At 32.9% G+C, this 24,788-nt stretch overlaps 3 protein-coding genes and 1 pseudogene across 8 annotated transcripts; 2 read left to right on the plus strand and 2 right to left on the minus strand.

The window, feature by feature from the left end:
* The first annotated feature begins 3,363 nt into the window (after positions 1-3,363).
* Positions 3,364-5,696, plus strand: LOC144564673 (putative rRNA-processing protein EBP2 homolog pseudogene; annotated as a pseudogene). The gene is made up of 2 exons (XR_013514695.1): positions 3,364-3,453; positions 4,450-5,696. The product of XR_013514695.1 is annotated as a putative rRNA-processing protein EBP2 homolog pseudogene (transcript).
* Positions 5,697-7,629: 1,933 nt separating this feature from the next.
* LOC144564445 (BTB/POZ and MATH domain-containing protein 1-like) lies at positions 7,630-8,551 on the minus strand. Its single transcript, XM_078314044.1, has 2 exons — positions 8,298-8,551; positions 7,630-7,996 (listed from the first exon to the last, which is right to left on the minus strand). The coding sequence occupies exons 1-2, from the start codon at positions 8,549-8,551 to the stop codon at positions 7,630-7,632; spliced, it is 621 nt and encodes a 206-aa protein (XP_078170170.1).
* A 3,143-nt stretch (positions 8,552-11,694) lies between these two features.
* Positions 11,695-13,274, minus strand: LOC144564446 (UPF0481 protein At3g47200-like). Its single transcript, XM_078314045.1, has one exon. The coding sequence runs from the start codon at positions 13,272-13,274 to the stop codon at positions 11,844-11,846; it is 1,431 nt and encodes a 476-aa protein (XP_078170171.1). The 3' UTR covers positions 11,695-11,843.
* A 6,645-nt stretch (positions 13,275-19,919) lies between these two features.
* On the plus strand, positions 19,920-22,424 carry LOC144564438 (glycine-rich RNA-binding protein RZ1A-like). 5 transcript variants are annotated; one of them, XR_013514628.1, is made up of 5 exons: positions 19,920-20,033; positions 20,276-20,404; positions 20,691-21,052; positions 21,550-21,764; positions 21,904-22,424. XR_013514628.1 is itself a non-coding variant. In XM_078314036.1 (4 exons), exons 2-4 carry the CDS (start codon positions 20,294-20,296, stop codon positions 21,701-21,703), a joined length of 627 nt encoding a protein of 208 aa, XP_078170162.1. In that variant the 5' UTR covers positions 19,920-20,033; positions 20,276-20,293; the 3' UTR covers positions 21,704-22,305. The 5 variants fall into 5 exon arrangements, 3 of the variants coding, with proteins under 3 accessions (XP_078170162.1, XP_078170163.1, XP_078170164.1); XR_013514629.1 differs by having other exon boundaries at positions 22,343-22,424; XM_078314036.1 differs by having other exon boundaries at positions 21,550-22,305.
* The last annotated feature ends 2,364 nt before the right edge of the window (positions 22,425-24,788 follow it).

A 24,788-nucleotide genomic window follows, 5' to 3' on the forward strand; every position in this document is an offset into this window, starting at 1 on the left:
TGACCGATGAGATAACACTCCTACAGTCCACACAAACAAACAGATGAGTATAACAACTCAAAGAGAGAAGTGAGCATAATAGCTCAAGAACAAGCACAACTTGGAGTAGGCAAGCAACAAAGGCTCTAAGTCCAGACAATCACTAGTTTCACTATAATCTCACAATGATCAATGTATGTGAAATATATTTGAAATTGCTAGAAAAATAATTGAAGTTTAGGCACAAGCAATAATGGATTAGACTAAACCTTTCAAATGATTCTAAAGTGTAAGGTATATGAGGGTATTTTCAGTTTTTTTTTTTTTCAGACAAATGGCATAGCCTACTAATAGTGGAATTCAAATGGAGAGCCAACGACTCTATGCAGATCACAAGATCTATAGATTGTCAATGATTTCTATTGTGCTTTTATCTTTTTGTTACTTCCTTCCATGCAAAGTTTTGTCTACAGATTATCAATGATTTCCACATGCTATCGATAAGTTATTTAGAGAATTTGTGTGAGGATTACTCGTAAGTAGTGGTGAGATCAGGGCTAACAAAACTTGCCAGCAGTTCAAAGACTAGAATTCGTACCCAAGATATGTACTCCATTGGCAAGATAGTATAAATTGAATTTTGATTAGGATTAATCAACCCCACCCCCCATTGCTAGATTAGAGCGACATCTAGTTTTGACGGGGTCTTTATTAGGATTATTTCAACAATATGGTAGTATAGGGGAAAACATATTTTCATACCTAAAATACCTTAGGGTGTGCTCCACAAAAACGAGGGAAATTGTCATTAATGTAAAGAGAAGGGAAGAGAACCCAGCAATTTCACCTCGTCTCCATCCCGATTTGGAGGGGACGGATTTCATCAAAATTTCAAAGAGTTTTCTCCTCCGCACTGTAGCATTCTCCTCCGCTCCCTTTCCATTTCACCTCTTCTGGAGGAGGGAGAACCCACGGGCCCAATGAAATCTTCCCTCCGTCCGTGTTTCTCCCTTCCCCTCCCCTCGGTTCCAGTCTGGAGCACACCCTTAGTCTCGGTAGTTCTAGTTCTATAGTTGATCGAAAGATAAGAAAACCCTCAGATTGCAGAACTAACATACCAGCATACCGTGCGGAGTAGTGACAGTGATGTACGCATGGTCTCTTGTTGACAGTATCGCAGGAATAAACATGAATCGCCTTTGACGCTTTGTCTGATCTCCGCCGCGGTGCTTTTTCTCTCAGCGATCTCCATCCATCAACAGTGTGGCCAGGTAAGTCCTCGGTTCGACTCCTCCTCCAACAATTCCATTCGCAACCTTCACTGTGCGTCTTTGTATTTTGAGGTTTAGAAGGGTAACCATGGAATTCTATTTTGCTATCAAATTTCAGCTTCCTTCTTCTCATGCATCTCTGGTATTCTCTCTTATTCTTCACTTGGTGGTTTATTATTTTAATTAAATAGAATCCTTAGTTTGGTTTATTGTACTGTCCCATGTTCAACAGGTAACAACTGTTGAAAGAGCTTTGCCTGGTAGCTGTTTGTAGAAATGTCTGAACGAGTTTTACTAACGGTTTGTTTGATAGAGACAAACATTTCTACCAAAAATGGCCTTGTGGGTTCTCTTTATTTGATTAATTGAGATCATATATCACATTTTAGTTTAATGAAAGATGACTAAGAGAAGCAAATGCAAATGCATATGGATATTTTTATTTTAGTATTTCTGCTTGCCCAATTCAAAATACTTAGATTGGAGAGTACTCATTCACTCAGACTGGTTATGTTATCTATAAAATCAATTAAATGCACACTAAATATAACTAATTTTAACCATTTTTTAATTGCCTAATTCTATGGTTACCCTTATTCATTCTCAGACAATATTACTTTCTTTTAATGGTCTGTACCAGTTGTACTGGTACGCTGGTTATACTATTTTGAGAAACAATTTACACTTAATAGATATCAAGGTATGAAGGTGACATGGTTGGAAAATTTTGCTTTGCAAAATACAAGCTTTTATGGGTGTAGCTGCAGCTCTGGTATGACCTTCACTACTTTTGCAATAAAAAAAAAAAAACCCAACTTATCATGCTTTGTTCAATCAATGCAATTATGTAAGCAGTGACTTGGGGAGACGGGGCAGTTTGGGAATTCTTGCAAGAAATCGGTCAGATGAGATGCTGCAGGAATGTGTACCTTGTGCTTGCTAATTTGACTAAAGGATTAAGCTACTTGAACAGCTTATTTGTTTCCATATGCAATATTCAAATGTATCTAGTAATTTTAGACTTTACTTAAATCAATTTACTCCATATATACATGTATTGTCAGGTATAAATTTGTTTCCGTATTGTATGGTGACTTATGCATGCAGTTGATCCAACAAAAAAATTGTATTGTATCAGATGCAATCTAACTAGCAAAAATATATCCAACACAAAATAGTGCTGGAAGGTAGAGTTTTAATGTTATGGAAGATAATAACAAAATTCAGTGCTTGCAAATTCTAAAAGGGAAATGATTTAGTGACTTGTAGAACATCATCTTACAATTAGTTTGCAATTGACTAGTGCAATTATGTAAAAATTTAAGTTATAAAATTGTACAACAATTCAAAATAAATTACTTACAGGAAAAAAAAAACATATATAATTTATTAGAAAATAATTTAAAAAATATATTAATTTAACAAACAAATCATCTTTTATAATGGCATGATAAAAATAATGTTAGTATTACTTTGGATATGTTACAACTTACAATTATTTATTTCATAGAAAATCAACTTCCCAAAACACATGTTCCGTTTATTAAAGAAGAGCGGCTAGGTCACACAGCAAGGTAAACATATTAACAGAGTAAATATGACTCATGCAGCGCACAAACTATTGAATCAAAAGAGCGCTGCAAGTGCATATGGTTTGTGCACTGCATGAAGTGAAAACTACTCTGTAAAACTCTTTAGTCCACAATTTGCAATTTCCGTTTATTAAAGAACACTAGGTCACAGATATTAACATACTGATTTTTACTTCATGAAGTGTATGGACTATAGAATTAAACAGCGCTACATACCGTTTTTGCGCTGTATAAAGTTAATATTACTCTGTTAACAGTTTGATCCCCCCACTCACTCACGCTCCAGGTATTTACGAAATGCCCCTCCTCTCCCAAAATATCTGAGCCCAAGTTCATATCCTCTGTGAGGTAACAGAATATTTCCTTTAGATCTGGACCGTCCGATCAGAATCCGGATCAATCCGGCTCGAGATACAAAACACGGATGTCTTTAATATTCGTGTGAACTCTAATCCAACGGTTCTGATCAAAACAGAAACATTCTGTTACCTTGTATGATATGAATTCAGGGGTTAGGGTTTTTGTTCTTCATAAGCCGCAAACAAAGAGAAAGAAAGAGAGGCATCGCTCGCATTTTTCCGACATCTGATTTCTTTTCGTCTAAAAGAAAGGTAAATATGTTCTTCGTTACTATTGGTTCGATTTTCTCATACAAGGTGTGTATGATTTCTTATTCTGGTGTTTTTCTTGGGTTGTAAACCTAAAATTTTACGAGATTTTAAATGGTTTTCTGTTTGTTTTCTCCCTAAAGTTGTAATCTTTTTGCATGAATCATTGTTGATTGCAAAATCGGTCTTTAGAAGAGATGAATTATGGGTATTTATCAAATTTAAATAGGTGCTATTGTGTAGAAACTGGAATCCAGCAAGATTTTATTGAGGTTTTTATCAAATGTCAGCCATTAAACCCTCAATGGAGAGAAATATAAAATAATTTGGAAAGTTTATGAAATTCTTCTCAATTATAAATAAATTATTGTAGGATTTATTGTCTATTTACCAGTAACGGAGCTTCGAGTGAAGGGTAAAAGGAACCACCGTGCGTACCTTTCTCATAATGCTCCACAAATTAATAATGCCTAAATTTTCATCGAAACAGGAAGCCTCAATTTTTGTTCATCAGTGAAAAATTTAATGGCAGATATCCGCATTAGAAATGATCTTAATTTATTAGGGCTGTGTTTTTTCAGATTTTTTTTTATTTATAGAAATGATGGATTACATGGGTACTTCGATTCGGTAGAAAGAACTGAAATTGTTTTAAAATGCTGAAAGGTATGCCCATGCTAATTAAGAAGAAGCTAATTTTAATTATTCACATTACCGATAAAGCACTAAAAGTGAGTAAATTTTTATCTTGTATTTGTATAGGTTTATTGCATTGAATTTTGAGAGGAAAATTCTCAGTAGAGCCTGAATTAAACCTTAAAGAAGCACAAACCAAATTATAATTAGGGGTCCTACAGAAAATTGAAATATTGTTTATCAGTACCAGTATAATTACCTGTGCTGGAACAGCTGTGTTTCCAAAAATCAGAAACCTTTCTAATTTTAATTATTCGCATTCCCGATAAAGCACTAAAACCGAGTAAATTTTTTATCTTGCAGCTTGAAGTCATGGTCAAAGAAATTGAAAATCAACAACAGGAAACAGAGTCAGAACCTGAATCAGAATCTGAAGGAGAGGAGGCAAAATTATCAACTGAACCCTCGAAAAATGCAATATACAACTCGGAGGCCCTTTTGGAGAAAATCGAAGACATTGCTTGGCCAAAAAAAATTGATTGGATTCATAAGCTCACAATAAATCACCAACAAGCGGAAAAAGTTGATGTGGACGATGACCTGGCACGTGAGCTGGCGTTCTATACCCAAGCCCTAGACAGCACCAGAGTGGCATTCTCGAAATTCCAGAAATTGGGAGAGCCGTTTCTTCGACCACCAGATTACTATGCTGAGATGGTTAAATCTGATTCTCACATGTTGAAAATTAAAGATAAATTATTGTATGAGAAGAAAATGATCGAGGAGATGGAGGAGAGAAGAAAGATGAGAGAGAATAAGAAAATTTCTAAACAGGTACAGCATGAGAAACAGAGAGAGAGAGAGAAGTCAAAGAAAGATGAGATTGAGTCGGTGAAGAAATGGAGGAAGCAAAGAGAGAGAGATGGGTATGTAAAGGGCGAAAAGGGGAATGATGATGTTTTTGGGTTTGAAAAAGGAGACGATGTGTTTGATAAAGTGAGAAAGAAGAGGCCGGGTGTGGCGCCTTTTGACAGATCGGGTGGTAAAAACAAGGGTAAGGGTAATAGTAAGGGTAGAGAGAGAAGGGATTCGAAATTTGGGTTTGGAGGACGAAAGGCTTTGAAAAAGCAAAACACAGCTGAGACAACTAATGATTTTAGAGGGTTCCGTAAAGGAGGAGATACTGGGGGTAATAATAAGAAGAGGAAGAGGTTTTAATTTAAATTTTAGTTTTGAAATCAGAATTAGGTTATGTTTTGTTATGAACTGGAGAGAGAGAGAGAGGATTGATTCAATGTTGTGATTGTAATATGCATTTTTGTTATCTGTTATTTATCATGGATTAAAAATCTGCTGGAGCAATTTATTTGGTGAAAATGAGGTTATACTGGTTCTATGATATTGTCTTGTCTGGTACAAGGCATTATACTGTACTGGTACGTATGGAACCTACCTACAGGCATACTAGTAATAAGTTTCATGATGTTTAAAATTAGATTTAGATTGATGTTTAATGTGGATGTATATGTTTTATAATGTAAACAATATGTAAATATGTTAATGTTGTTAGAAAAAGTACTGAAAAGGAATAATAGTAACATTATTTGAAAGCTTTGTTAATTACTCTTTTGCTGTATCTAGTGATTTGGTTTTATTAATTTATTTGCTGCTGCTCTCTTTCTGGTAGGGAAAATCACACTTACATAATAGACCTTCTAATTAAGTGAATTTAAAGCTGAAACAGCCCTCTTTAAAATCCTTCTTGTAAGTTGAGTTACTGACAAAATATTACTAAATAAAGTATAATAGAAATTGTGTGTTGGAGAGCTCTTGAGTTTGTGTTAATTGTTGGAAAGCGAATTGAAATTTTAAATTGAAATAGAGGCTATTCTAAATGGAATACAATATCAAGAGATGTAAATAAATTTCACAAATTATCACAGAATATAGTAATTTATTTCATGCATTGACTGTAGGGCTACACAAAAAATTCGTAGTTCGTGATTCGATTCGAGTTTGATTCGAAAAAGTTCGTAAAAAATTCGATTCGAAATGGTTTAAATTTATTCAAATCAAATTCAAACTGGACCTAGTTCGTTCGAAATAGGTTCATGAATTATTCTAGTTCGAAATTCAAAGTAACATAAACTGTTGATTTCTGCTGATGACTTATGTTTGCTGATGACTTAAAAGTTAAAATATAAGGCCGACCAGCCATAAGTCCTAACTCGTAAGTCATAACTCTCACTCTCAGTTCTAAAACCCTAGACGACTTTCACCTCTCACTTCCGGCGACTATGATCACTCTTCTTTGTCATAAAAAAACTCATAAAAGATTTGAAATTGAGTTCGTAAAAAATTAATTCAAGCCAAACTCAAACTGGAGTAAGTTTGATTCGTTTGCAACCCTAATTGATTGAGATAGATAAATCCCATACAACAGAAGAAGCAATCCATGAAAACATTATATATGCATCAATTTTATTAATCCAACAAAAAACTTGAACAATTGGATGTTAATTTGCCCAGGAAGACTTTATCTGCAATTTGGTGCTTCTTAATTTTTTTTAATTAATTAAAATTTTGTTCTAAGGAACATCAGCTAATAAATATATATACCAATTGTGTTGATAATTAATTGCATGAAGAACAAAATTATGTACCAGTCATTTTACAGTCAATTGTAATATATATCTTCTATCTCTACTGTTCCTTTATTGACTCTTTTTTTTAGTTTGAGTTTTTCCTTAATATTTTACCCTTAGTAGTTTACAATTACTATGCTACAGCATGACTGTACCCGTTTATTCAGTCACTTATTTGCATCCCTGACCCTGAAAAGTTCTAGTATTTGTAAAACCCATAAATCAGTCTACAAATGGGCCTTGCAAAACTCATAAATTAAAAATAAAAATAAAAATAGGCATGTTATTTCCTTGACATTTTGCTTTTGAATTCTGAAATATTTCCAATGTTCGCCATATTACTTGATATGATATTGTTAAACTCAATATACTTGGATAAATTTGTTTGGACAAATTTAAGTAATTTCTTTATGCCTTTCATTGGAAAAGAACCTTCAAACATTACAAACTTTTACGGATGTGGGCATACAATATTTGTAATTAATTTCTACTGCATTGGGTAGTTTAATTTTTAGATGAATCATTATTAGGTTTGGTAACTTCTAAATTTGGTGCTGAGTAAAAATGTGATCTGACGTAACAACTAATTGATTAAATTAATCATAATTGCCACAATTATTTAACAAGACTACAAACATTCATCAATGAAAAGGATGAAATTTAAGATCATTCAATCTCTTACATTTGTGTAAATGTTGATTTTCAGACATTAATATTTCATACTAAAACCCTTTAAATATAAATATTGAATTATCCCCTGTGTTTAAAACTAGCACTATATATATCTCATTTTCCTGCTAGGTCCTTGAGCTCAGCCAAGAGAGGGGTAATTTTGCATCAACTTAATATACCCTTCAGTTAGCACTAATGAAAACAAATTATCTTTATCAACAATGAATCAGAGACAGTCTTTTTTTAGCTCACTACAGTTATGCTTCTCAGCTAATTCCAGAGTAGAAAGAACTGTGTCCAAAGCGATACTCTTAACTAACGTATACTCGCATATAGCTTTTAACTTTTCCACTGCATAACGGTCGGCTGCTGCTAGCAAATGTTGAAGAAAGGTTGTAGATGAGATAGACTCTTCACAATCATCGAGTTTCTCAATAACCGATAATGAACCATTGTACATATATATAAAATCAAGCATTGCCTTGAAAACTGAAGGCATCATCTCATTAATCTTAACACAATCTATATTAGATTCTGTCATTGAGCCAAAAAGCTCTGCTTCAAATACTGGTGATTGAGCTGCCAAGATTAATCTATATGCGCAACAAAAATTTTGCCATCGACATTGAAAGAGACATCGGTACGTTTATTCTCCTCCCTGAACTTTTGAAGGCCCTCGTGTAGAAAACCAATGGAACTATAGTATTCCAATGTGCTGCTCTACATGATTCATCTTTTATAGAAATTTTAACAATGAGTATAAAATAACTATCTTTGACGTGCATTTCCTCCAATTCAGACCGAAAACAGAAGTTCGAAAAACTCCAGTTGAGTTCAGATGATGTAAATGTGTGTGATGTATCTTCCCTACCAATTGATAAAACAGTTCCGTACTTGTCCAGCAGCTCAAATTCAAATGTTGCTCTAACATCAACATATTCTCTTTCCAGCACTAGATAGATAGACACATATTCGCCATTGTTTTTCTTCTCATAGCCTTGAGGGTAGTACTCAATAGTCCAATCATGTTGACCGACTCGAAATTTCGGGGAAATGATCCCCTCACCAATGCCCATGTTATGAGTTTTTGAGTGGTCGACTTTGAACTGATAACATCCTGTAGCTGTCACCATGCTTAAAGAATCCATGACTTGAAAACAAAAAAGATTAGTGAGATCTCAGGGCATAAAAATGGCAAAATGTGAGGTATATATATCACACATATTATCCACAGCTTATATAAGCAAATTGTAACCTTTAGTCACATCCCTAATTGCACTAATTAACTTTAAGTACAATGTAACTAATTAATGTTATCTTTTCAGATTCCCTATGTGAATCTAATAAAGACATATTGCATATATTATGTGGTCATCAAGTAGACTAACTTTTAATCTTCCCAGAAACACTAGGGAACATTTAATGATGATAGATCGCAAATTGTTTGAGCAATTATTTTCCTGTATTCATTTGGCAACATATGAGATGACATGCATGGACCGATTAAGGTTCTTTGCCTTTCTGATTCCAAGATTGATTGATGAACTTATTTAATTTTTATATTTATCTAGGTATGGGAAAAAATAAAGTGTATCCGGATCAGATTTCATTCAAAATTTTATTTTCCATCAATATTGTAATAACAGTCAACATGTTATGTAAAATAATATATTTGGCAATGCTACTGGTAAAGACATTTTTTTTGCAAACTGAGGGCACGTTTGAAATTTTTTATTTTTTATTTTTGAGAATATGAATAAAAATTTCGGCAAGTTTCAGGTTCATCCATCCTGAAAACTGGAAAACAAAGAATCTTAATCGGTTCATGCATGTCATTTTAAATGTTGCCAAATGGATACAGGGAATACTAAATTAAAGTTAAAACCCACTAAATTATTTCTCAGATAATTAACGATCTGTATCATCATTAATTGTTAATGGTTCTGAGAAGATTAAAAGTTACAGTCAACTTGAATTAAGTTAATTAGTGTCTTTTTCAAAATTCACATAGGAATATTTTTTTTTTGAAAATATTCACATAGGAATATTATGAGGAGATCATATTAGTTGCATTGGACTTGGAGTTAATAAAAGTTAATTAGTGTCTTTTTTTTAAAATTCACATAGGGAGGATAGTATTTTTTTTTTTTTTAGTTTTTACAATAATTAGAGAGTTGAGGTAATTAAAGTTGTAATTTGGTCTTCAGCAGAATACTATTTATTCTATTTTATATTATTCTAATTAAATTAAAAAAGATTCTTGAGTTTTGTGCGAAACTAATCCATTATAAAGTTTTGATGTGAAAATGAACAATTTAAGAAATTTTGATGAACACAAACAATTAATCATAGATAATAATCATAGAGTAGAACTAGGGGTGTTCATCGGTTCGGTTCCGTTGAAACCGAACCGAACTAAGCAAACCAAAGTTATAATTCGGTTTTAAAAATAGAACCGAACTGAACCGATTTAGCATTGCAACCGAACCGAATCAAAGTTTTATTTTGGTTTGTTCAGTTTACATGTTCGGTTCAAACCGAAATATATATATTTTTTATTTAAAGCAATTGATTTATAATAAACCAAAGTATATTAAGAAATAAATTGGGATATTAAGAAATAAACCAAAGTATTTAAAGCAACTAATTAAGAAATAAACTGGGACGGTCCGGATCAAATTCATAATATATAAAAGTTCAGTCGGTTCGGTTATTTCGGTTTTGAAAATTCCAAACCGAACCGAACCGAACTGTTTGATCCAAACTACTTCGGTTCAGTTGAAAACCGATTAAACCGGACCCAATGAACACCCCTAAGTAGAACTAGGGTGTTTTAAACTCAAATATCTATCATGTTGATTTTACAGACAAATCCAAATCATTGAAACTAATCTACTTCACTGTGATGTATTTACATGCAAAATTTATTAATTTTTAAATTAATTTTGTATATGTATAGTGACAAAAAATGATTAAAAATAAATGTATTAATATTAACTTGTAAGTCATTTTTTTTACAGCTTAACTTTATATATACTATTTAAAAATTTAGAAATTTTGCATATAAATGCATTGACTTTTCGAAACCTTCTAAATTTAAAAAAAAAAAAAAAGCCGATCGAGATGTCGAAGGCTAAGTAAATACGTATCTGATTCTTGGATGCAAGACAAACAAATTAAACATGCAAGGATTTGTTATAACAAAATTTTATATTAATACAGATTGGCAACCACTGCCAACTTTTTCACAAAAAAAAAAGATTATGAAGGAAAGGATAACATGTGTTTTACTGTTTTGTATATAATATTATGGATCCAATCCAAAATATCTAATCCTTGGGTGCAAGACAAGCAAATTAAACATGCAATGTTTTGTTATAACAAAAACTTATATTAATACAGACTGGCAACCACTGCCAACTTTTTCACAAAAAAAAAAAGGCTATGAAGGAAAGGATAACATGTGCTTTACTGTTTTGTATATAATATTATAGATCCAATCCAAAATATCTGATCCTTGGGTACAAGAGAAGAAAATTAAATATGCAAGACTTTGTTATAACAAAAACTTTATATTAATACAGATTGAAAACCACTACCAACTTTTTCACAAAAAAAAAAAGACTATGAAATAAAGGATAACATGTGCTTTACTGTTTTGTATATAATATTATAGATCCAATCCAAAGTATATGATCCTTAGGTGCAAGAGAAGTATATTAAACATGCAAGGCTTTGTTATAACAAAAACTTTATATTAATACAGATTGGCAACCACTGCCAACTTTTTCACAAGAAAAAAAAAAGACTATAAAGGAAATGATAACATGTGCTTTACTGTTTTGTATATAATATTATGGATCCAATCCAAAGTATCTAATCCTTGGGTGCAAGAGAAGCAAATTATTGAAAGCAATGTACTTTATATGAACTTTTTTTTTTATTTTCTGTTCTTTTTCAACTTAATTCTCTTATTACTTTTAAAGAAGGTTACTTTATATATAAAATTAGTAACAAAGAAGGTATTGAGGATGAAAATTTTCCAATATGCTTCTCTTGATTTATTCAATCATCTAACTGGAGCAGTATGGTGGTTTCAGTTTACTTATGATTTAGGAAGGATCATAAAATTATTAAAAAGTAATTTTAACAAGACATTAATTAACAATTTTTTCAATGTCATTTAAATAAATTGTAACTTTTCTTATCCTAAATTAACTTTGAAAAAGTAAATAAGATATGAAAACTTACCACAAAATGCACACATATCCATTATATGTCGAAACTACACAAATCAGGAACACTACACGAAATAAAACAATCACAACAAACTATGGACATGAAAAATATATAGCACACTTAATGATTATACATTTCTATTAAAAAAAAAAAAAAAAAACATACATACTACATTAAATTCCATTAGAATACACACAAGAACTAGTTTTTACGAGGGTGGTAGTAAGGAAAAATAGTATACAAAGTCTGTAGGAAAGCGAGTACTAAAAGAGCAAATGCAGCTATAAATGATATAATCGACCATGGATTACTGAAATAATTTCTCTTGAGTGTTGCCCTCCACCTATGCCAATCAGAACTATAATACATGTTCACATCTTTAAACAATTCCTTGAGGTAGTGTGCATCAAAGTCCAAATAGGAGCACTCAGTTAACCAACTGAAAAATGTAACCAGTTCTTCATTTGTAGGAAGTAGATTGTCTATGATTCCCTTCTTTTGAAGCAGGGCGACATCTCTTGGTGTTTTAAATAAGAAACCCATGAATCTTGCATAGCTCGTCAGGTCCTTGTCAAGTTGGCTATAGCACTGCTCAAAGGACACAAGGTTCGACAGGCGGGATCTCCGTGTCTCTTCTATCGAGAAAAAGGGGATCTCAAGGGTGCCATTTTGAAATTTGATATCCAAAATATTTTCCGATTTCTTACACTTAAATATTATACCGGCTTCTTCCAGCTCAGTAGCAGATGGAATTGTTCGAGGAAACTTTCTGTTACTCGACTTGGTTCTCCTGAAGCACAGTTTTAGAAAAGAAGTGAGGAAAACAAACACGAGCTTTATCGGGTTTAACCATCGGTGTATGCCATATGTTCTTTTAGAGAGGTTATTAGGTCTTAGTGGGGACACGTAACAGAGGTGATATAGGTGCAAAATGTGTTTAATCTCGACGAGTACAAGGACTTGATGCCCTGCTTTCTTCCCTTCTGATAAGTATACTAAAAGCATTTCAACAAGAGGTGCTATTATGGGAACAACTGGAGTACTTGCCGATGTGTTTTCTTTGGCCGTAACAAAATCAAAAGAGGTGAGGAGGCCAAACAATTTCTGAATCACAAAGAAAGGAATCTGATTTTCCAACAGAAGAAGGTCGCTTCGTATTATCGGCAAAACCCAACCCACATCAAATATCGTATCTGAAACCCCGGAATTCCATTTTATCATAAATTCAATAATGAAACATCCATCAAGGAGCAACATCATGAGAAATCGATCGCTCTGAAGTTTCACTTCTTCAAAATAACAACTACGTGCACGGGATTCTAATCTCCTTAATTCACTAACGCAATGCTCAAGGCTATTTCTAGTATTTCGAGAGAGATAGTCTCGAAGATAACGCCATTTGTACTTCTCCATGGCCTGAAAAGCAACATTGCCGTTGTAGTATGGCCCAATCGAAATCATTCTTGGCTTGTATAGCTCTTTTTTCTTCTGCCGGATATGCGCAGGCACTCGAAATATGGTGAACTTCTCTGCCTCCATTGGATTTCCAGGTAAGTCCCGGAGATTTTGGGTGATTTCATGTACCAAGTTATTGTTGATTTCTATGGACAAAGTTCTATCACGAGAATTCATTTTCAACCTTAGCTCTCAATGAGGAGAAATCACTTTCCTACAAATTCCTGTCAATAACAATATTACTGTTGTTTAAAATTGTTGGAAATACATAACAAAATCCTTTAGATGCTCTTTTACAGATTTTACCTTTTGCTTTTCTACTTATGACAATAACGCCATTATTCTTGTTTTCCATTCTTAGGCAAATTCTTAACAGTTAGTATATATATAAACCTAGTTGTACATATCCAAATGTAATATATGAACAATTAATCAAATAAAAAGCTTTACATCAATACAATTTCTCAAATTAGGCAAAATTGTACAAACCCATTACCTGGCCAGAGGTGGTGATGCTCAAGGCGGTATCAGAAATCAGCAAAACCATATAATTGTTGAATCTAATGAGATGCACCAACTGCAATTGAAATGGGACACGGACACGGACACGGACACAGACACAGACAAAAGAGATGAGAAGCTTGGGGAAGAAATGGAAGGCAGGGTGAAGTGAATCCGCGATATTAATAAAATCTGTGAGATTCTCTCGAGAAGAGTATAATTCAAGCAATGGGTCATGCTGGACTAGGCTGATTAAAGTTCGGCTCAATGAGATAAACAAAATGATTCGGCTCTAACTCGGCTCACTTTTAATAGAAAAAAGCTCAGCTCGGCTCAGCTCATGTAAGCACTTTGCTCGACTCGACTCGTCTCATGTAAGCACTTGGCTCGACTCGGCTCATGAGCTCGCGAGCCGACTCATATTACATGTTGAAAAAATGATCATTTAAATATTTTAAAAAAATGATCGAAGTGGAATAGAGATATTCTTGTGACTTTAAATTACATGTTGAAAAACTTTAATTATTTATTAATGAAATAATCTAAAGAAATTTGAAAAAACGGTCATTTCTTTAAAATAATTTCAAAATTCCAGCTTATATTAAATGTTGAAAAACATTAAAATTTGAAAAATGAAATATTTGAAATCTGAAAAAATTTGAAATATTAAAAAATTTGAAATTTCAAAAAAATTGACATTTGGAAAATTTTGATATTTGGAAAAAGTTCAAATTTCAAATTTTTTCAGATTTCAAATTTTTTTCAATTTCAAATTTTTCAGATTTCAAAATTTTTCAGTTTTCAAGTTTTTTCAGATTTCAACTTTTTCAGATTTCAAAATTTTTCAGATTTCAAATTTTTTTCAGATTTCAAAGTTTTTCATATTTCAAATTTTTTCATATTTCAAATTTTTCAGAATTCAAATTTTTTCATATTTCAAATTTTTCAGAATTCAAATTGTTTTCAGATTTCAAATTTCAAATTTTTTCAGATTTCAAATTTTTTTTAAAATTTCAAATTTTTTAAGATTTCAAATTTTTTAAGATTTCAAATTTTTTAAGATTTCAAATTTTTTTAAGATTTCAAATTTTTTAAGATTTTAAATTTTTTAAGATTTCAAATTTTTTAAGATTTCAAATTTTTTAAGATTTCAAATTTTTTAAGATTTCAAACTTTTTAAGATTTCAAATTTTTTAAGATTTCAAATTTTTAAGATTTCAAATTTTTTCAGATTTCAAATTTTTTCATATTTCAAATTTTTCATATTTCAAATTTTTTCATATTTCAAATTTTTCATATTTCAAAATTTTTCAGATTTCAAATTTTTCATATTTCAAAATTTTTCAGATTTCAAATTTTTTTCAAATTTTCAATTTTTTCAGATTTCAAATTTTTTCAGATTTCAAATTTTTTGGATTTTAAATTTTTTTCAGATTTTAAAATTTTCAGATTTAAAAATTTTTCAGATATCAATTTTTTTTCAGATTTCAAATTTTTTCAGATGTCAAATTTTTTCATATTTCTAATTTTTACAGATTTCAAATTTTTCAGATTTCAAATTATTTCAAATTTTTTCAGATTTCAAATTTTTCAGGTTTCAAATTTTTTCAGATTTCAAATTTTTCAGATTTTAAAATTTTTCATATTTCAAATTTTTTTCATATTTGAAATTGTTTCATATTTCAAATTTCAAATTTTTCCTTTTTGAAATTTCAAAGTTTTCAACATGTAATATGAGCCGGCATTTTGAAATTATTTTTAAAAAATGATATTTTTTTCAAATTTCTTTAGATCATTTCTTTAAAAAATAATAAAAAAATTTCAACATGTAATTTAAAGTCACAAGAATATTTCTATCCCACTTCAATTATTTCGCGAGTCGAGCCAAGTGTTTACATGAGTTGAGCCGAGCCGAGTCGAGTTAGGACATTTTTTAGTTTCGAGTCCTATTCGTTATGAAATATTGAGCCACTCAACTCATTGATTCACTTTTTTATACTGGCGAAAAGTGTCTCATTCTTGTTGTGTCATTAGCAGCCCTATGCTGGAGTGGTTCTTTTTCCAGTCAACCCTTCCATTTTTCAGAAATTTCAACAAGATATGTGCTTAAATTTTCGCCAAATTCATTAATTATGTGGCCTTTTCTACCATAATTTTTTATTTATAGAAATAATACTTAAATAATATAGGATTCTAGGGGTATTTCGATTCAGTAGAAAGAACAAAAATTTCGGTCTCTTCGAATGTAACCAAATTTATTTTCGGTCCCTTTAGAAAATATTTTGTTCAAAATGAAACTAAAAAAAAATTGTCTCACCATGCGCAAATACCAAAAGGATTGAAGTTCCTTTGGAAGGGACCGAAAAAGTATTTCAATTCCTTGAAACGAATCAAAATAGTAATGTAATCTATCAGAACCCTATAATTATTCAATATTATTTTTGACAAATCACATAAGACTGGTAAATGACATTATAGTTTCAATAAATGATACATGACGTTACAATTTTTTCACAAAAGAAAATCAAATATTCTATGCACGCCTTCTTTTACTTCTAATTTATTATTTGTGGGCAAATTACACGAGAATTAAACAATTAAAAGTATTATTATTATTTTTTAATTTCCTGCCAATTAAAAATAGAGACATACTGACAGTCTCCCAACTAAAATTGAATTCAGATCTGGTGAAGTAATTCAATTTTTGATTGGGACTATTTGATTTGAATCCACAACAATCTATTTCGAAGTGAAACCCACACATTCCAAGCGACGGATTCAAATCGGACGGTAGATGCGTTGACTGAAACTGTAGGCTATATATTTTAACATGGTAACAATACTGGCAGAGGTCCAAATAAGGCAAGGTAGTGCTCCTATATATATATGGAGGACAAACTGATGTTCACGGGATCGCAGAATGGGTTGTTTACTGTTAAAAGTGTGTACCGGGTATTGACTGAGCAAGTACAAGCACAACCAACAGTGCAGGAAAAGAAATTATGGCTATCAATCTGGAACATGAAGGGCACTGCACCTAAGGTACGTTTCTTTATATGGAATTAAAGCATTGAGAGGGGCTATATACCGGTGGCTGGGGTAATTGGAAGGAGAATTCCGGGAGTCAGCAAACAGTGCAAAATATGTGGAAATGGGGAAGAATCGGTTGTTCACATGTTGTTTCAGTGTACAGTAGCAAGAACGGTTTGGTTCACGTCACCGTTGGCACTGCACACTGATGGGATAACTGGTGAATTGGGACAGATCGATTCTGCAAAATCTATGGGAAGGCCTTGAACATGATTAGAGGGTAGGGTCTTATTTGCATATACACTTTGGGAGATTTGGAAAGATAGATGTGCATGTGACATGTGTGTATGGAGGAAAGAAACAGGTTGCACAAAGGGTGATCGAGTATTGCGGCAATGGCAGGTGGTATAAAATGATACTGGGGGTGGGAAGACAGGGAAGCTAGAAGCCTAAACACTGATACGGACCGGTACAAAGAGGGATAGTGGAGAGGATGCTGATGGTGCAGGTTTCAAATGCTGGACGTACGGATGGATCCTTTGTCAAACCAGAAGGAGGTGTTGGCTATTGGCTATTGGCTATTGGCTAAGTGGTAAAGAAGAGCTGGTGCAATATATCTGGTCTCAAATACTGTCAGGGGTTCTCACCATTCCATATGGAAGCATCGACAATGCTATTGGCGGTGCAGGAAACAAGAGAAATGAATATCACAAATTGCCAGTTCTTCTCAGATTCAGAGGATTTGTGCAATATCCTCAACTGTGATACAAACCCGCAAATTATATATAGACTGGAGGGCGCACTGGAAAGTTCAGATATATGTTGACTCATTTAAGAGAATTGAGTAGGGGATTTACTTTTACTAAAATTAAGAGAGAGGATAATTATAAGGCTCATAATTTAGCTTTTTTAGCCAGATCTGAAAAGATGATCAGTTACAAGGGGTATACACTACCCTCCTTTCTCAACTTGTAATCCCAAAAACCATGTAATCTGTTTTTATGTGGAATGGAAAGCCTAAGGGCATTTAAAGTAAAAAAAAATGTGCTTGGAGACCAAATTTTTTTATATATATTTTTTACAATTATTCTAGATAGGTACAAAATAATAAAAAAAACACACACACAATAATTAATATTATACCTATCTAAATGTGGTAAAAAAATTAAAAAATATATAATATTTGGTTGTTAAGCATATTTTAGTTTGGAAATAATGTTGAACATTTCAAATTGACTCTTTGAACATTTAAAATAGAGATAAGAATGTGATGTACAAATGAGATATAAAAGACAAAGATAAAAATTATTCAAATTTTAACCCTACTCTAATATTTATGAAATAAAATTATCCAAATATTACACTTAAAGATAAAAAGTATTGTTGTTAGTCAGTCTAGTGAAGAATCAATATATTAATATTTTGTAAAATAAATAACAAATTCTGTAGGTTTTTTTAATAAAGCAAAATAAATTATGTATTGTCAAACTCGAATTTTCTTTTGAAAAGTGTGCTGAAAAAGATTACACGCATATATTACGGATATTTGCTTGAAATTCTAAGAAATAGATATATACAAAAATCAATTATTATGATAATTGCTTTAATTTTACAGCATCAACACTACATCTCATTTGTATGATAATTGCTTTAATTGCTGTAATGCGGAGTAATTTTATAATTTAATACTTTTTTTGAAAATTATAATTTAATAATCTTATGAAATCAATTATATTGTTAAGAATGCCACTCCATCTTAAAATTAGTTTGCAATTGACTATTGCAATAATTTATAAAATAGCTAAAACCAATTAAAATAAAATTAATCATAAAAATAAAAATAATATATAACATTATTAGTTTAAAATAAGTTACGAAACTATTGAAGTGACAAAAAAACATCTTTTATAATTGCATGATGAAAATGAGTTCGTATCCGTACCTGAGGTGCAATTTAAAAGAACCAACGATCCAGGTTAATTCTATTTATATCAAAGTCAATTCGGTAGTTGCTGTGACTGTAGGGGGCTGCTTTAAAATTTGTGCCAAGCTAAAAGAACGGCTCTGATTTTCAGCTTGCACTTTAGGTACTTGAGATGATACAGATTCGATGAAAATGTTGTTATTATGATAGTAACATGGTTCATGTTTAATTCGCGAATTATTCATGAATTATTCACGAATTAAACATTTTTTAGCCATCAGCGTATCAATCCGCGAATTAAACGTTCAATTAGCATATTATTCACGTTTTTAACGAATTTTATGAATTAAACGTTTATAGTTCGAACAAAATCGTTGCTCTGTCATGCGGGAGAGACTAAATTTTTGACACGTGCGCTAGAGTCATGGTAAATTTAAGCATAGTTTGTGCTGCTTCAAGTCCGCTCTTGAACTGAAAGAACGCTTTTAATGCTCCTAGACAATATAAACCGTTTAAACCGCTCAGATGGTTACTTAAATGAGTTTGACAAAGAAATGTTCAACGAAGAGTAATTTATGTTTTTATATGTTTGTGTGTTTTCGAGGAGCATCTTTATCTCAAGATTTGTGTTCTTATGTTGATGAATCTGTATAACTTTGTGTGTTGTTTTTTGAAATTTTCTTTTAATTCTTTCTATTTGGTATTGTAAAATTTAAAAATAAATCCGAATAATTCCCGAATTATATCCAAATTATATATGAATTACAAATTTTTGACTCCGCCGAACCGAATCCGAACTATTCATTTGTCACTATGGTTAGTATTAGTTTGTCAACATTACAACTTACAAATGTTGATCCATAGGATATCAACTTCCCAAAAGGAGAGCAGCGAGGGAATTCGCTTCCTCGATATCTCAACTGTTCATTTGCGTGACTTTTTGGAAAATCTCAACTGTTGCAATACGTTCTACGCGAATCTCAAAGCTCAAATAATACTGACCCCCTACATCACCCCCGAATAGGCACCGGACACGTCGCAGCGAGGACGGGTAGAGATTTTAACAGAGTGTATTTGGCTTCATGCAGCACATTGACTATCAAATCAAAACAGTGCTGCATATGATTTGTGCGCTGCATGTAGTTGAAATTTCTCTGTTAAAATCTTTAGCCGACTAAAACCACTAGGTCACATACTCAGTTACTGAGCGTCCGATCGGAATATTTATTTTTAAATCCTGAGCGTCCGATCAGAATCTGGACCGATCCGATCAAAGTAGAATGCAATATTTATCATCAATATTCGTGCGGTTTCTGATCGGACGGTCCAGATCTAACCAGAAATATTTCTGATCGGATAGTTACGAAAAAGCCCTCGTGTCCCAAAATATCTGATACCTAGGGTTTTGCTTCTTCATAAGCCGCAAACGCAAAGAGAGAAGCATCGCTCGCATTTTTCCAACATCTGAAATCGATCTAAAGGTAGATTCTTTCTCTTCGTCTATTACTCTCTGATTTTTCAATTTGTATGATCGTGTCCCGTGTTTGTTGAATTAGTTAATTTTATCATGAATCTTGAGAAATACAGCAGATCTTAGATCTGTGCTAAGTAGCTATTGTATCTGATGTAAAAGGATGATTGCCTAATTTGCCTTTTTGGGAATAATTTGTAGAAAGGTCTAGTATAATACTAATTTTGACCTTGAATCTTTTGATATTTGCAGAGTAGAGAAAGTTGGGAAATGTCTGATGGAGAAGAATACCAGGTTTTTATTGGGAACCTTTCTTGGACTACAACAGATCGGAGTCTAGAGGATGCGTTTAGCAAATTTGGCAAAATTTCTGATGCAAAGGTATCATACAATGTTCCCCTCTTTCATAATATCCTTTTATCTTCTTTTAATTATGAACTGTATTATTTTAGCTTAAATATTATAGTAACATAGATATATGTTGAATTGATTGCTATTTTGTGTACCTGTAATCTATCTCAATGAAAAAGTTACCAGTATGCACAGAGTTGTACATAGGAAAAAAGTGGCAAAAAAAGTTTGATGCAGCAGCCTATTTTTTAACTGTATCTCAATCTGGTACTGAGATTCTTTCATTTTAATATGATGATTTATTTGTTTCTCACAGGTGGTAAATGACAAATATTCAGGCCGGTCCCGTGGTTTTGGATTTGTCACATTTGATGAAAAGGATGCTATGGAGGAAGCAATAGAGAAAATGAATGGCAATGATTTAGATGGCCGTGCCATAACTGTTGACCGGGCCCAGGCAGGTGGTGGTGGAGGCGGTGGCGGTAGGGACCGTGACCGTGACCGTGACTATGATCGTGGGGACCGCCGGGGTGGAGGCGGCAGAGACCGTGGATATGGCGGCGGCGGCGGCGGCGGTAGAAGTGGAGGTGGTGGTGATTGTTTCAAGTGCGGTAAACCAGGCCACTTTGCTAGAGAGTGCCCTTCTGGTGATGGTGGTGATAGATATGGTAGCGATAGGTAAAGTGATTATTTCAACTTTATGTTCTTTTAAGTATAAATCGAATTCAGTTATTCATTAGATCACATCTTTATAATTAAGAACATCCAGTCTGATGGTATCAGAGAACCCATTTTATTAGACATGAAATGAGAAGTCTACAAAATTGAAGTAGAAAAAGGTGAATTTGTTTGCAACCAAATGAGTTTGTTTTCTTGACAAAATATTTTTAAGTATTTATTTTTGGCATTGGTGTTTGTTCAGATTTGTTACTGGGAAAAAGGGTTTTGTTTTGTTTGAAGCTAAATTTATGTACTTGTTTGCAGTACAGTGACAGCAAATTTACAGAACTTGGTCACTTAATAATGTAAAATCCAATTTTTTGAGAAATGAAATGAAATGAAAAATGAAATGAAAATGGAGAATTTGCTTGCAACCTTGTATATCTTTTCATTCACTGAGTTGAGTTATATTTGATTCCAAATAAAGATGGTGTTCTTGCCAAAATGTTATTTAGGTATGGAGGAGGAGGTGGTGGTGGTGGTGGGAGGTACGGATCAGACCGTGATGGTGGGGATCGCTACTCTGGCCGTAGTAGGGATGGTGGTGGGTCCCGCAGCGGAGGTGGCCGTGATCGTGATCGCTCAGCCCCATATGATCGGCCCAGATAAGAACCTGGGCATTCTTGTATCAGTTTGATGTGATGAACCCTCATTTCATCAATGAACCAAGGTATGAACAATGTTAGTTATTTTTGGCTGTGACGGTACTGGTATTAATTAGTTTCTCTTGGTGTTAAAACAATGTTTAGTTAAATCTAGTATGTGATGCTTTGGTTACTTAAATGTTTGCTTTTTTGTTCTGTATGCAGCCAAGGTGCCTTGTTCACCAAGGCCTTTGTATGTGTGGTAAAATGGAAAAATGTTCTGGATTTTGGTGCAAAATGGAAAAATGTTGCTCTTGTAAAAAAATGTTGCTTTTGTTTGCTCGTGCTCCTTTATATGGCGTTTCTGTTACTTTTCGGCCCTCTGCAATTCATGTGTATACTTGTCTTCTCGGGTACAACTTGGGTACGCAATTGCTTTTCCGTTTACGGAAGTGGCCGAGCAACTGAGCTTCTTGTGCAACTCAGATTTGTGATTCATTAGTAAGAGATGTAGATTCATTAATGCTCGTGTTATGAAATGTTAGCGATTTGATAGTTCGCCATGGGAGATGAAGCGGGTAAAATATTAGATCATCTTTTTCCTTGTCATATTATTTTTAATTAGGATATTTAGTATTGATTGGTATTTTGTCATTTTTGGCAGGAGGCTGTGTTATATTTGGCCTGTTAACATATTGTCCTTAGAAAAATATACACTTTACCAAATGGGTTTATTCAATTGCTCCCTGAATCAAGAGCTTCCTTTGGTTTAAATTGGAGGAGAGGTAGGGGTGAAAACGGAGCCGGATTATCCGGCGGATATCCGCTCCGTATCCGGATATAATCCGAATCCGGATAATCCGGATTCGGATAATTCCCGGATACGGATTCGGATAATTTTCGGAAATCCATAAAAGATCCGCATACGGATACGGAGTCCTAAACGGAGCGGATATCCGGATTATCCGGATTCGGATAGTTTGGCCAAACCCATATAAAAGAGGAATAAATATTTGCTATAGGTGGGATTTGAACTCATGTCCTCCCATCTCAATGCCTTAAGACTAAGCTTCAAACCACTACACCACAACATCTTTTGTTACCATACCCTTATTTGATATATATATATATATTATATGAATAGATTATCTTTCATCTCTTATAAGTTCATTAATATTTATATTTAATGTTTTAATTAATATTTGTATTTTAGAAGTTCATATATCTTAATTATCCGACCATTATTCGTTTTATATCCGTATTCGAATCCGTATCCGTGGACTATCCGTTCCGTATCCGTATCCGTATCCGTTTAAGGCGGATTTGGTTTTGAATTTTGATATCCGTTTACTATCCGTATCCGTATTCGTATCCGCTCATTATCCGACGGATGCGGATATGGTATTAGCATTATCCACTCCGTATCCGCTCCGTTTTCACCCCTAAGGAGAGGTATTGCCACTTTTGGAAGGTTTCTCCATTAATTAATTCAAATCCTCTTAGAGTGCTTCTTTCATCCGATGGTCCATTTTGTCCCTGATTTTGATGTTCTGGGACAAGTTATTTTGTGGAATCCGAATTATAGGCAAAAAGAGTTTAAACAAAGGTGAGAAAGAGGTACTGCGGTACCTCAAATTTTGAGTTTGGATATGGACCGTCTGATCTGAATTTGGGCCAATCTGTTGTGAGGTCGGATGGTCCAGATCTGAACTCAAAATTATTCGAGTTACCTTTAGGTGAAATGAGTTCCCTCAAGGTCTAGTAGGCTTCTCTTTTTTTATAATCTGAAATTCTGAATAAGATTTCTGACCCCTTTATTACAAATTAAAGTGTGTAGTTTCTGTTTTTAACTTAAAAAATATTATTTTAACTATAAAATAATATTTTGAACAACAATTTTGGCCTTTTACTACAAATTAAATTGTGTAGCTTTAGGCTAGGCTACTGTTGTTATGTTGTGTTTCTGATTTCAACTCCAAATTATTATTTTATAGTTTGTTTCTTTTGGGGTTGTACCAGAACATGGTTTGTATTTTGTACTGGTAATTTAACTGTTATGTTGGGGTTTTTTGTCTGTTGCCAGTATGCAATTTATATTTTCTAATTAAGCAATAATGTATTGCACCAGAAAGCATTACATGCTTATCTATTATCTAAATAAAAAATTTAGAACTCTCTGGTTTTTGAGCTTGAAATTTTTCAAAACAGACCACATTGCTTTTAGTCACTACATCAAATGTTGGTACATTTTTGGAGTGCAAGAATTATAGTACACTTTGCCCTTAATTTGTGTATGTATGCTTTAAAATTGTACATTGCTTGTATATAATACATGTCAAATGAAACCACGGAAGCTTTTATGGTGCATTGATTCTTATTAATGCATTTATAGTTGTTCTTATTCATAAGAAGCCTAAAAAGGCCGCAACTAATTTGTTGGTAGTGAAAGCTAAATATACTTCCCCAGATAATGGTCTTTGGGCTTTTTCAGGCCTCTTAACATATGTAATTCTCTACAGATGAATTTGTGAATTGACGACTACTAAAGTGGCCTCTTACATACACAATGTTTTAAAATGCGGTTTTGTTTATTCCGCATAAGCGTTATGCGGATTTTAAAATAAAAATTCACGTATATATATATATATATATATATATATATATATATATATATATATATATATATATATATATATATATATATATAGAGTACGGCTAACGCGCTTCCTCTAGCATATGGGCCGAAATGCTTCTGGTGAAAAGTTGAAATTTCAAAATCCAAAAAGTCGATCTGAACCGTTCATCTTCTTCTCCATATTAATATCTGCTTGGAGACCAAATTTTACATTTTTCTGAAATTTTTTACTATTTATTAAGCCATTTTGAAAATCACTGATCCAACGGTGGCTTACCAAACAGTAAAAATCAGAAGCTACCGTTGGATCAGCGATTTTCAAAATGGCTTAATAAATAGTAAAAAATTTCAGAAAAATGTAAAATTTGGTCTCCAAGCAAATATTAATATGGAGAAGAAGATGAACGGTTCAGATCGACTTTTTGGATTTTGAAATTTCAACTTTTCACCAGAATCATTTCGGCCCATATGCTAG

This window comes from Carex rostrata, chromosome 13 (assembly GCF_964058835.1).
Source record: "Carex rostrata chromosome 13, lpCarRost1.2, whole genome shotgun sequence".
Lineage (NCBI taxonomy): Eukaryota > Viridiplantae > Streptophyta > Magnoliopsida > Poales > Cyperaceae > Carex > Carex rostrata.

Bases quoted from the DNA above. Each gene is read 5' to 3' on its own strand.
- LOC144564446 (XM_078314045.1), bottom strand. From the start codon at position 13,274: ATGAATTCTCGTGATAGAACTTTGTCCATAGAAATCAACAATAACTTG.
- LOC144564438 (XM_078314036.1), top strand. From the start codon at position 20,294: ATGTCTGATGGAGAAGAATACCAGGTTTTTATTGGGAACCTTTCTTGG. The intron at 20,405-20,690 runs GTATCATACAAT...TGTTTCTCACAG, and splicing joins GCAAAATTTCTGATGCAAAG to GTGGTAAATGACAAATATTC. The intron at 21,053-21,549 runs GTAAAGTGATTA...AATGTTATTTAG, and splicing joins GATAGATATGGTAGCGATAG to GTATGGAGGAGGAGGTGGTG.
- LOC144564445 (XM_078314044.1), bottom strand. From the start codon at position 8,551: ATGGATTCTTTAAGCATGGTGACAGCTACAGGATGTTATCAGTTCAAA. The intron at 7,997-8,297 runs GTACGGAACTGT...TTGCGCATATAG, and splicing joins GAATTTGAGCTGCTGGACAA to ATTAATCTTGGCAGCTCAAT.